This window comes from Petaurus breviceps, unplaced genomic scaffold (genome assembly GCF_028583685.1).
Source record: "Petaurus breviceps papuanus isolate PSGF00001 unplaced genomic scaffold, PetGlider_PUasm1.0 90654, whole genome shotgun sequence".
NCBI lineage: Eukaryota > Metazoa > Chordata > Mammalia > Diprotodontia > Petauridae > Petaurus > Petaurus breviceps.
The window spans coordinates 5,824,783-5,838,298 of NW_027187301.1; the positions used below are offsets into that span (position 1 = coordinate 5,824,783).

Consider the following 13,516-nt stretch of genomic DNA (forward strand, 5'->3'; position numbering starts at 1 on the left):
TATATATATATATATATATATATATATATATATATATATATATATATATATATATATAGCAAATACTTGTATCTAGAACTGTCAATTATTCAATATTGATGAAGCACTCACTTTCACATTAGCCATATTTTATAGAAGAACCAGAATGAATAGAAGGAACCATGAGAAAGAAAAAAAACAAAACAAAAGAAGAAAATAGTCTGCTTCACCGTGCATTCACTCTATAATTCTTTCTCTGGATGTGGATGTCATTTTCCATCATGAGTTCTTTGGAATTGTTTTAAGTCCTTGCATTGCTGAGAAGTCTATCAAAGTCAGTCATTGCACACTGGCTATTACCCACATTGCCCTTCTTAAAGGATCAGAGGAAGTGAGAGAGGGGAAGGGCCTAGAAGGCAGAGAAAGTCAGCTCTTCCTGTTATTTGTTTGCTTGTTTTTACAGAGGAGTTATAACTAGATATTTTGACATCCAGGGCAAGCAGTACCAAATGGACTCTCAAGTCAATTTTGCAATTTTCAGAAATAATATAATTAAGACAAATTCGGTTGAGTAGGATTGGGAAGTAGTTATTATAGATCAGTGTTAACAATGTGTCCATGATAGTTAGATGTTAAGTTCAATTCCCCTGATGTTGAAGGAGTTTAGGCCATCAACATATAAATGTAACTCCTGTTAAAAAACTACCTAATCTGTTAAAAATCATTATTTCAAATTTTTTGTACCTGCTAAATTTCAATGCCCTGGGGAAAGCCCTGATTGCCCTGTCCTAGTTATAGCTCTGGACATCGTCCATTAGTTTACCTCTAATAAAATATTTGGAGTCTGAAGTCTCACTTTCCATGACCTCCCTCCAGAGAGCTTCCCCAAAATCTGGGGTTTAAGAACTATGATACTAGAATCATTGAAATTCTTTCCTACATCTGATGGCCATGGTCGGGGGGGGGGGGGGGTAGTATTTTAAGTGCTGCATGGACCTGGTCATACCTGTAAGCATGGTTGGTGTAAAGGAATTCCCAGCTATGAGGCATCGGTCATCAACAAAAGCTGGGGGGCAGACACAGGTGGGTTGGCAGTTGGGGGAGAAAAAGCACTTTCCCTCATTGAAGCAATAGTTCTGGGGGCACTCTAAGGTCTCACAGCCTGCAAAAGGAAGAAGAGAATGATCAGATGCCTAGACAGCAGCAGAAGTGATGGTAGAGTTGTGGACAATAATGATAACTGATATTTAGGTAGCATTGTAAAGACTGAAGAGTCCTTTGGCTTCACTGCCTGCAAACGTGCCTGGTAAAGGCAGGAATGTGATGAGGGAGGTAGGGAGGACTGATCTGGCCCATATTCCTGTCTTTATTAGGCAAATTTTTCATCCTAGTGATATCTATTCTTAGGGGGAGTTCCCCTTTTTCCCTACCCCTCATTCCCAACAGTGCGCTCCACATCAGACCTGTGTTTTTCTCTTTGCCTTCTCCCATTTACACAGAGGTAGAGGGTAGGCTGTCCTACCCCTGACACAAGAAAAGGACCCTGGAGATTGGGGAGGGAAGAAGAGAAGGTCCCGACCCGTTGGACACAGTTATTGTCCTGACTTTGGGACCCTCGATAGGTCTGTTAAATTTAGGGGAAATTGGACTGGGTTTGGAGATCATTGTCTCAGACTCACTGAGTTTCACCCTTCAGGCTCATCATGGCTCAGGTGCTGGGGACAAAACACAGAGCTCTGTTCTCTCTAGAGCCTCCCCTGTCCACTTCATGGTTTCCAGATGGTATCACTCTATCTAGTCCTCCAGCCTCAAGGCCACAGGTTCCCCACTGCTGATAGTCTTCCCCCAGTCCCAGCTTCAGGTCCTCCCTAATCCCCTGTCCCACACTTTCATCCCAACCTCATGACATACATCTCCCAACTCCTCTCATCCTATTTGAGGGCTGCGCTCTAGGTTCCTCCTCCCAAACTTGACACACTTCCTCCCCTTCACCTCTTTTCCATTCCCTCCACTTCTGTTCCCATTAAGCATCATAGTTACAGAACAGTAACACAAATACAGAGTTAGGTGGAGCCTCAGAAGTCAGCTAGTCCAATTCCCTTATTTTACAGATTTGGAAACTGAGGCCCAGGGAGGTTAACTTATTTACCCAAGGTCATATAGGCCATAAATGGCAGGGCTAGGATTTGAACCGAGGTCCTTTGATTCCAATTCCAGAGACAGTCAAACTCATTCCGACATTCTAACTCTCTTTCCTTTAATCTCTGAGTCCAATACTCACTTGCACAATGCCTCCCATCTCCTGTCATGTTCTTAGGGCAAGGACCACACCCATTTACAGGATCACAGGCGACACCAGGGTAACAGCCTTCACCACAGCTGTTAAGGCGGCGTTCACAGAAAAAGCCAGAAGTTTCCTGGTTACAATTACAAGCCGCCACCTAGAACAGGATTTTTGTCAGTGAATGGCCAGATGTTGGGACATCATCAATCTCACAGTGTGTTTCCACAGCAGCCCTCTCTTCCCACGCTCCAGAGCCAGCACCCTCCTAACACCCTTCTGATGTCGCGTGGGCTGGAAATCACCTGCAGGGACGAGTTGGGCAGCCTGCTGCTGTCGCTGTAGTTACACTGGTTCTCGTTCGAGCAGTTACAGAGCACAGCCTGGAGTTGTAGAACAGAAGACAAGCCTTGCGTATTTCTTACCAAGAGCTCAAGGTAAAAAGGGTTCATGGATCGTGGAGTCCACAGCAATGTTCCACTTTCTGTCCCAAAGCAAAAAGTGATCACTGTAAGCTGGAGCAGGCCAGGGAACCAAGAACATCTGTCCCATTTGCTGACACATCTCCAGAGGGACTTTTATGAGATCTGACCATTTGACTTTGGGCTCTGGGATTTTCCACTTTCCTTGCCTTAGACTCCCCCAAGTCTGGCCATGCCTTGCCATGCTTCTGGGGGTGGGGTGGTAAGACCATCGAACAAAGCCGGCTTCTCTAGAGTGGCTCATATCCATCTAAAAGCTGACAATGGACACTGCTTCCAGGTGCAAACGAGAGGCTACAACATTACAGGTTCAGTGACTTAGAATAAGAGACACCTAAGAGGCACCATTTATTGGACAACTTAGAACATCTCCCCAGAGTCATGATGATTAGCATAATGTACTCAATAGCTTGTGTTCTCCTTACAGAGAGGAGAGGGAATGGACACAAGGTGTTGCAAAATGCATTTTTGTACATGGCTTTTTTGTGGACTCATTTTGCTTGATTATTTTAATTGGTTATAAAAGTTTCTTTTTCCCCCTTAAAAAAAACCCCAAAAACCTAGCTTTTGCTCCCACTGTCCTCACTTCTTATTTTGGATCTTTCTTCCAGACTCTCTTAGATTGGGTTTCCTATTCCACAATTTTACATTTACTCTCATTATCTCTAATACATATATGTAATATATACATACACATATGTGTATGTATATATGTGTGCATATGCATACGTAACCATACCTTTGAAATCAATATCCATATATTATATACACACATATATTTACATAAGTCTATATTTAAAACTATTCTATTCCAATGGATTTTTACAAAGTCCTAGGGAGAAAAATAGCCATAGTCTTTTTCTTTTTGGGGGGTGGGAGAAAAAGACAATTAGGGCTAAGTGACTTGCCCAGGATCACATAACTAGCACGTATGTGACGTCACATTTAAATCAGGTCCTCCTGACTCTAGGGCCAATGCTCTAGCCTCCACATCACCTAGCTACTCCAAAAAGTTATACCCTTTTAAAAAAAAGGAGGGTTGAAAAGAGCTGGGATTCTGATAAGATAGTTAACTAATTATTTAGCATTTTATACAAAATAACTTTTGTATGATAGTTTGTAATTTTGTGCAAGTGTACAAAGTTTGTAATTTTATACAATAATTTGTGATTTAAAGGCTAAGGAAGAGAAAGAAGAGAAGTCAGGAAGAAAAAAAGTCCAAAAAAAGTAGTTATCACTGATACTGACAGAATGTACATGACTCTATTTGTAATCTTTGCCATGTCTAAAAGAATGCCACACTGAGGTTCAAGAAAGAATTCTTTCTTGTGCAAAAAGAAGAAAAAAAAGAGAGTGAGAGAGTTGATCCAAATCCAGGTATGTGTCCCATGGCCTTTCCTGGGATTAACAGAAAATATCCACATATTTTGTTTTGTTTTATTTTTCCTTAGGATAATGTACTCTTGAAGTAAACTGCAAGTCAAATATTCTTACTATAAACTATCAGGAAACTAATTATGAACTTCTGGGGGTTTTTCTGGACAACAGAAACATCATAACTGGGAAATGAAAAAAAAATTTCTCCCTGAAACAAAATGAGAAAAGGCAGAGTTAGGTTAAATGGTTGACGTTAAGAGTTAAAGTTGGTGAGGAAGGCATTAAATTATACTTAGGCATTTTTATTTCTTTAAATCTTCCTCTAAGTTGTATTCTCCTTTAAATATGTAGACAAATATTATCAACTAATTATTAATTGATTTACTATACTTTGGGGTTTTAAAGTAGCTACTATTTTGGTAGGAAAACCATAATTGATTTGATTGCTAAATGTTCTGTCTCATTTCTCTCTATTTGTTCCTGGAGATATCCAAGCAAATTGACCATATAGTCATAATTGACCGTGTATCATCACTTGCCTGGTTGAGAGCTACCTGAATTGCAGGCTGAATGCCTATAAAGAAATAGCTCCAGAAGAGCTAGCATTGCAAACCCAAGACCATAAACTTTACATAGGCTATAGGGAGGCAGATCCACTCAATGGTCTGGCTCTGACCTTCCTTTACAAGAAGAGTGAACCCAGCCAGCTTTCATTACCCCTGAAGATGATGTCAGAAGAGTTTTGGTGGAGAATAAAGGTGGCTCCTGGGTCATTACTTCGATACATCAGTCTCTGGGTCTTCCCCATGTAGGCATGGATCAAGGTCTCACCATCAATCATGGGTGGTAACTGGTCTGAAACACAAAGACAGAGTAGTGAGCTCCCAAAATATTGCTCTACCATCATTCTCTACCTCTCTTCCTTCTTTCAGATGACAATGCTTGAAGTCATGGCCCACTTCAGGAAGCAAAAGTGGATGACACCCTTAGGAGACGAATTATGGCTACTCCACCTGGCCAAAACTTCATCCCTCTTGCCTTCCTTTCCTATTCTTTCTCTTCAAATAAGGTTTCTTACAAGTTTTCAACTATAGAAATGACAAGTGTCGTTTCTGTCCAAAATGAATTAGCAGATGTTGTCTCTGTCCTCCCAAGAGCTTAAATCCTATGTGTGACAACATTACCGTGGATAATCAAAAAGAATAGCACACAGGCAGGTGAGAAGTTTAGGTGGCACCATGGGAAGAGCCTTGGACTCGGAATCAGGAAGACCTGGATTCAAATTCAGCTTCAGATACTTATTAGCTGTATGACCCTGGGCAAGTCATGCAATGGATACAGGGCTCTGAGCTTGGAGTCAGGGAGACCTGAGTTCAAATTCAGTTTCATATATTACATGAAGTCAATTCAAATTATAATATCAATATAATATTATATAGCAATATATTATATAATATATAATATAATATTAATAACTAACATTTATATAGTGCTTACTATGTAGCAGGCACTTTGTTAAGTGATTTCTTCATTGATAAAAGCAGGATGGGACAGCTAGGTGGTGCAATGTAGAGGGCAGAACCTGAAGTAAGGAAGACTCATCTTCCTGAGTTCAAATCTGTTCTCAGACACTTACTAGCTGTGTGACCCTGGGCAAGTCACTTAACCCTGTTTGTCTCAGTTTCCTCTCATTGGTAAATGAGAGTTTGTGTCGGTTTGTCTCATTGGTAAAATGAGCTAAGGAAGGAAACGGCAAACCACTCCAGTATCTTTGCCAAGCAAACCCTAAGTGGGGTCCCAAAGAGTAGGTCATAACTGAAAAAGGACTGAATAACCAAATGAGGATAATGAGAGCCTCCATCTCAGGATTGTGTCTGACATACAGAAGGTGCTTAATAAATGCTTATTATCCTTTTCTCTACAACAGAGACATAGCAGGGAGTCATCCCTTTGGCCTAAGCAGAATCACAGAAGATCAGAGCTGGAAAGGACATTATTGACTACCAGGAGTGGGGAACCTGCAGCCTCTAGGCCACATGTGGCCCTCTAGGTCCTCAAGTGGATTCAGTCAAAGGGCTGCACTTGAGGACCTAGAGGGTCACATGTAGCCTTGAGACTGCAGTTTCCCCACTCCTGAACTAGTCTAACTCCATCATTTTACGAATAAGGAAACTGAGAGGGGGAGAGATTTGCTCAAAGTTAGGGGCAGAGCCAAGATTCAGACCTGGGTCTTCTGAATATAAATATATTTGCTTTTCTGCTGCACCAACCCCAAGCCTCTGCACATCTGTCTTGTGATCTGATAGCATTTCTTGTCTTGTGATCTTGTAGTTTCTCTGAGGTACAGAGGATAATGAGATGAGGAGGGAAGTAAATCTGGTCCAGGGGCAGGACAAGAGTGGTGTGTGTGTGTGTGTGTGTGTGTGTGTGTGTGTGTGTGTGTGTGTGTGTCCCTCCATGTCTGGATGGAAAAAAGTCCTTTCTCACATCCATCTCTTTGAATACCTCGTTTTCTCCAAAGTACAACTCAGGGACCACTTCCTACATGAGACCTTTCCTTACTCTGCCAGATGTTTCCACCATCTTCTGGAAATCAGTTTGCATGTACTATGCACAAGAATGTAAGTTCCTTGAGGACAGGGACTTTTGATTTTTGTCTTTGAATCCCCAGACTCAACATAGCTTCTAGTTAGTAAAATAAATGCCTACTACATTGAATTGAATTGAATTGTATTTTCCCCCATGCCCTCTTCATGAGGGATAACATGACTAGTGACATAATTCACTAGAGTCAAGTCAAATTTGTTTAGTCATTTTCAGACATGTCTGACTTTTCCAGATCCCTTGTGGGGTTTTCTTGGCAAAGACACTGGAATGGTTTGCCACTTCCTTCTCAACTCTAGACCCAACACTCTGCCCACAGTGCCTCCTTTTGTTACTGTTCAATCATTTCAGTCTTGTCCAACTCTTTGTGACCCCATTTGGGGTTTTCTTGGGAAAGGTACTGGAGTGGTTTGTCTACTGTTCCTTCTGTAGCTCATTTTATAAATGAGGAAACTGAGGCAAACAGGGTTAGGTCACTTGCTCAGGATCACACAGTTAATAAGTGGCTGAAGCCAGATTTGAACTCAGGGAGATGAGTCTTGCTGACTCCAGTCCTGGAGCTCTGTCCACTGTACCACCTAGCTGTTCTTTCTTACAAGGAGTAAGAACGAACTCTTTCTTCCTCATTTTCTTTGGAGAAAGGACTGAGAAAGTCCTTCTGACATAGTGTGTAGTGATGGGCTTGGAAGGATTTCTTCTGAGGGTCTGTATCATGTCTGTGTCATTTGTACAGGTTGAGTTAAATCTGGACTTGGACTGACCCATGGATGTTGTGAAGCTCAAATAAGATAATGAATATAAAGCACTTTGTAAACCTTTGAGAGCTATAGAAATGCCAATCAGTATTATCAAAATGATTATTACTAACTGCATAGTCACAAGACCTCCATCTGGTGGAGATTTCATTCCCTGAGTCTTTTACTAAACTCCTACTGAACTCAAGCAGTGTATAGAACGCTGCAGGGGTATGATGGTAAATGTTTCTTCTTGCTGAGTAGGTGACAAAGCCCAGTATGGCAAAGATGACCTAATGATATGGAAAGTCACCTAGCTGTTTTTGATTGTCCCTCTACCCTTATACTCCCATCATTGGGGAAACAGGCATGTGGGCAGTTGGCCAACAGGCCTACAAGAACTTGACCAATGGGGTGACCCTGTCTACCAGAGTTGCCTGCTGGCTCTCTATTGCCCAATATGGGGCTAGTGAATGACCATCAACTCTGCCCATTTTTTTGACATCCTCTACTGGTCATTGATTGTAGGCACGAACTGAAGACTCTCCTGGAAGGTCAAGATATAGGTCTAGCAACCAATGAGACTCTGTATTTTACTTTTCCTCATCGGTACCATCTGGGTAACAAGAAGTATAAAACTAAGGCCCTGGAGTAAGGGGGCATCTCATATCATGAGGAAGATCTGAGGTCTGATTCATTACAATGGGGGGAGTTGGGTACCTTTAATAAATGGTTATTGGCTGGGAGCTCTGCCTCAGTTTCTCTGATTGTAGATGGGGCATTTTTGGACTCCACACAGGACAAGGGTCAGATGGGTGCCTCTAACACATGGCTGTGCTTAACCTGGGGGACTTATCAGATGAGGTTTCCAGTCTAGCTGATGTCACAGTGAAAAGAACACTGGGCCTGGAATTAGGAAGACATGAGTTCTAATGCAGTCTCAGAATCTCACTAGCTCTGTGACCCCACCCTCAGTTTCCTCAACTGTAAAAGGGGGACAATAATAACAGCTGCCTCCCAGGGTTGTTGTGAGGATCAGATGAGATAATATTTGCAAAAGGTGCTTAGCCAGTGCCTGGAACATGGTAGGAGCCACATAGAAACTTGCTTCTTCCTCTCCCAGTAATGCTGGGTTAATGACAATCAGGGAGGCTGCACGGGTGAGCTGTGAGAGCAGGAAGCAGCAGCTGCTACCACTAGCCCTAATGAGGGCATTAGCCTCTGGTACCTCCAAGGGCTTCCTCTATAGGCTGCAAATGAAGCTATCTCAGACTCTTCTCTGAGGCTGGCTAAACCAGTCCTTCTATGACTATAGACCCGAGTGTGTTGGCAGGGGAGAGTTAAAGAACCAGGCGTCATGGCATAGCAGTGTGATTCTAGAGATCCTAGGTATTGGGGTGTCTGTATTTGTGCTCCCCAATGCATTATATGTGGCAGCTAGGTGGCACAGTCTGGAGTCAGGAAGACCTCTCTTTCTGAGTTCAAATATGACTTCATATACTTAGTAGCTGTGTGGCCCTGGGCAAGTCACTTACCTCTGTTTGCCTCAGTCTGGAGAAGGAAATGGCAAACCACTCCAGTATCTTTGCCAATAAAACTCCAAACAGGATCACAAAGAGTTGAACATGACTGAACAACAAAAACTACAATATGTGTAACCTAATCATCGCTAGCATTTATGTAATGTCTACTATGTGCTAAGTATTTTAAAAACAGCATTTCATTTGCCACAACCCTGCAGGATAAGTGCTATTATTATTCCTATTTTATAACTGAGGAAACTGAGGCAAATAGGGGTTAAGTGACTTGCCCAGGGTCATACAACTACTAAGTGTCTGAAACTGAATTTAAACCCAGGAATGCCTGACTATAGGCTTAGCATTCTATCTACTGTGCCTCTACCTGCCTCTAAACCTTGGGGAAAATCTCCTGCATTAGGATGGACTACAGGTTGCCTGAAATCTCAGGGACAGAGGACAACAACGCTGTGCCAGAGGGTCCCTGATGTCTATGTCCTTGATAGCACTTCCTGAGTCTTTTCCTGTTCTTCTTGGTTGCCTACCTATTTCAGGTCACAGAATCTTGAGACTTAACAATTGACCCTAACATTTACATAGCAATTAAAAGTTTGTAAGGAGCTTGCATAGATTATCTCTTCTGGGTCTTACTATGACTCATAGGACTTGCCCAGGGTGACCCAACTGATTTCAGAATTTGAACTTAGGTCCTCTAAACTGTAAAGTTAGTCCTGTATCCACTAACCACACCACCTTTCATTTGGACTTGGGTCACAAGAATACCAAGACAGGAAGGAAAACCTCCAGGACATAATAACCATGTGTCACTTACTGAGGGTGCCATTCATGCTCTTGAAGTTTCTGAAGATGGAGCTGGTAGCCTTTCCAATATTAAGATCTCCTGTGGCCAGGGCATCATAAAGACATTGTTTACTATTGTTACACTGGAAATCCCAATCTTTATTGACAGTCTTGTTTTTTATCAATTCTGACAGAAAGATGGGAGTGAAGTTGCTGCTTGGGTCTTCATGTTTGTTGGCAAAGAGGCTCTTTCCATTGACATTCCCTGAAATACATAAGACAACCCCGGGTGGTGAGTAGTGATGGTGTATGGGATATGTTACCCTCATCTTCTTTCACTTATGCCCATAGTCTCCTGTCACTGTTTACACTGTTGGGGGAAAGTGTAGCTTCTGGGACTATAAGGTCAGAGACCATTCTTTCTGTACCAGAATTTGTTCAGCTACTCCTAAGTTGACAGGTACCCCTCTTAGTTCCCAGGTCTTTGCTACAAAAAAAGAGCTGCTATAAATATTTTGCACATATGGGTTCTTTCCCTTATTCTTTAATTTCTGAGGGTATACATCTAGTAATGGTATTGTTGGATCAAAGGGTATATGCCATCTAGTGACTTTTTGAATATAGTTCCAAATTGCTTTCCAAAATAGACCAATTTCCAGTGCTACCAGTGGTCACTGGTACGGTTGCCCTCCTGTGGCCCCTCCAACATCTGTCATTTTCACCAACCTAATAAGTGTGAGGTAGAAACTGAAGAGTTGTTTTAATTTGCATCTCTCTTATCATTAGTGATCTGAAACATTTTTTTCTCATAGTTATTGTTTGCTTGCATTATTTTTTGGGAGGAGGGGGTGGAAAACTGAACGTTCAGAATCTTCAACAATTTATCTATTGGGGAATGGCTCTTGTTCTTGTATATTTGAGTTAATTCTCCTCTTATATCTAGGATATCATATTTTTTAAAAAAAGTTTTCTATAAAGATTTTTCCCCGGTTAATGGTTTTTCTATTAATTTTAACTATATTGATTTTGGCAAATGGTTTTCAATTATATGTAATCAAAATTGCTCATTTTATATCCTCTGATACTTTTTATCCTTTGGTCAGGAATTCTTCCCTTATCCATAGCTGTGAAAGGTATCTCTTTGTTAGGGATCATTCTTCTATTAGGCAAAGGCCTTTTCATTTTCCCCTCCCACTCTCTCAAGCTTAGAAGTGGAGTGTGGAAGTAGAGGAAGAAAGAGATTTTAATACCAGGCCTTCCTGAGAACAAATGTGATATAGCAATACTACTAAGATTTTCAGAGTTTTCTTTAGATGTACTTTGAGGAAAATCTCTCCCTCTCCCCCTCCCCTCCCCAATACAGAGATAGGAAGTCTATCTCCAATAGGATTGGGACTCTGTGGCTATCCATCTCCCTTATCCTGGTTCCAGCATCAAGGTCTCGGGTTTCTTTAAGGATTGAGAACCCCAGGACTCACAGGTCATTCCATAGTGAAAAAATTCTTCTTCAGTGCTATTAGAGGGAATGGAGGAGCCATTGGACATCCTGAAGTCATCATCGATATTGTTATTCCAGACCCCTGGGGAAGAAAGAAGATAGTCATTATGTATACGGCAATCTTTTCTCAAGAAGAATTTAGCAGTGCCCTCTCAATGGGTGGGACAGGGGCTGGAGAGGGGAAGAGAATTTGGAACTCAAAATTTTTTTTAAAGTTCAAAAAATGAAGAATTAATCAGGTCATATTCATTATGGAAGAAAAAATTTCATAAAGGATGAATGGACTAAGGGAACTTGGGAAATGAATATTAATTAATTATTAATAATAATTAATAAAATTAATTAATAATATCCAAATATCTTTGGATATTATTAAAACAAAAAAATTACAGAAAGTTAGCGTTGTACAGGACCATGGACTTTGTCCAATACAATATCTACTTTTACTGATGGGAAAAATGAGGTGCAGAGAAGTTAAGTGACTTATCCCAAAACACAAAGTTAATAACAAAACTGGTATGAGAATTCAGCTCTCCTGAGTTCCATCCCTGCATTTTTTTAGGCATTCCTAATCCTTGGAATTCAGGAGAATCCTGCCCATCTATAGTATTTTCAACACCTTTCACTTGTTACTGTTTGAAGGGGAAGACAGATTTGGACCTGGGAGACTTGAATCTCAGAACCATGGGATCATAGATTTAGCATTAGAAGGAGTCTTAGAGATCCTCCTCATTTTACAGATGAGGGAAGTGGGGTCCAGTAAGGTTCTAAGTGGCAGGGTGTTCAGAATTGATAAACAGACAGGCAGACAGAGATAAGAGGCAAAGATTGAGCTACAGAGACAGAGAGATAAAGACTAAGACAGAGTCAAAGAGATAAACAGAGACACAGAGACAGAAACAAAGACAGATACACATACAACAACAGAGACAGAGAATGAGAAATAAAGAAAGAGAGTGAGAGAGTGTGAGAAAAAGGGAGAGAGGGGGAAGGGAGAGAGACAGAGAAGAGAGAGAGGAGGGAAGGAGAGAAAGTGAGAGGGAAAGAGGAAGAGACAGAGAAGAAGAGGGGAAGGAGAGAAAGGAAGGGGAAGAGAGGAGAAAGAGACAGAGGATGAGAAACAGAAGCAGAGAGACATAGGGAGAGATAGAAATGGTGAGAGACAGAAAACAGAGAGACAGAGAGAAAGAACATATCCAATTTTCCTAAGGTATAAAGAGGCACAGCCTCATTTCTCAATTCTATGTGAGAGAGTCAAAACTAGCAAGAATCCGTACCTCCAGATTTCAGTCTAGGAACTATTGGGGGGCTGAAGGGACTGAGGAAGGGTAAGGAAGAGGGAAATTAACCACCTCAAAAAAGGACAAGGGGTTAGCAGATCAATAGTAGGCAGGATTCCTAGAGCTTTCTAGAAAACAGTTCTACAATACATGGAGAGTGGGCATTGATTCATTGATGGCACCAGCAACACTAGGGTCAATGACTTTCTTCCCAAACCTTGTCTTGATGCTCACAGAGCAACTGAACACTATCAAAGTCAGATCTCCGTTCCAAGTCATCAAGTTTAAAAAGCTACTGGTGATGGGAATTCTATTGAGTGTAGCAACTCCTGCTTTCCTCCAGCTCCATGATTTCAGTTTTTTACCCAAAATAAGGGACCCCTTCCCCTTACCCAGAAGGCCCTCAGTATGGTTTTGATACTCTTCTGGCAGGCTGGTAACAGCCTGAAGAATGTTGGCCACTGCCAGCACAGAGACCACCACAGTTCCATCGAAGCTGGCAGAGATCAGAGAGCCATTTTGAATCAACAAAATTCCAGAGGCATTGTGTGTCTTCACATCTAGAATATTGGGAGACAAGCAAAGAAGATGTCACCTGGGTCCAGAAACAATGAGACTCTTGATGAAACAGAGGGGAACCTTAAAGACAGATCTGGAGAACATCCCAAGGGTCTGTGACAAAGGTCTGTTATAGCAACTCTAGCCCTAACATACAGTTCATATCAAGTGTCCTCACTATCTTCTTCCTCCTAGGTGAGTTTGTGTGTTCTCAAAGGACATGATAAATGGAGAGTGACTTATAACACTCCTTTGTTAGCACATCGAGACAGGCAGAACAGTTGGGCTTTGGGGATAGGTTCCTTTCATTCCTTCTTTTTGTCTTCCTTCCTTCCTTCCTTCCTTCCTTCCTTCCTTCCTTCCTTCCTTCCTTCCTTCCTTCCTTCCTTCCTTCCTTCCTTCCTT

General features: G+C 41.6%; 1 protein-coding gene across 1 annotated transcript in view; it reads right to left on the reverse strand.

Annotated features, from left to right (window-relative positions):
• The window catches only part of MUC4 (mucin 4, cell surface associated), a 47,097-nt gene that overhangs the window by 12,610 nt on the left and 20,971 nt on the right, over window positions 1–13,516 (reverse strand). Inside the window, exons 11-17 of the mRNA XM_069065046.1 lie at window positions 12,946–13,105; window positions 11,254–11,355; window positions 9,807–10,040; window positions 4,806–4,974; window positions 2,566–2,815; window positions 2,261–2,420; window positions 986–1,141 (exon numbers count right to left, since the gene is read on the reverse strand). Coding sequence (XP_068921147.1) covers window positions 986–1,141; window positions 2,261–2,420; window positions 2,566–2,815; window positions 4,806–4,974; window positions 9,807–10,040; window positions 11,254–11,355; window positions 12,946–13,105 — 1,231 coding nt within the window. The remainder of the gene's footprint in view (window positions 1–985; window positions 1,142–2,260; window positions 2,421–2,565; window positions 2,816–4,805; window positions 4,975–9,806; window positions 10,041–11,253; window positions 11,356–12,945; window positions 13,106–13,516) is intronic.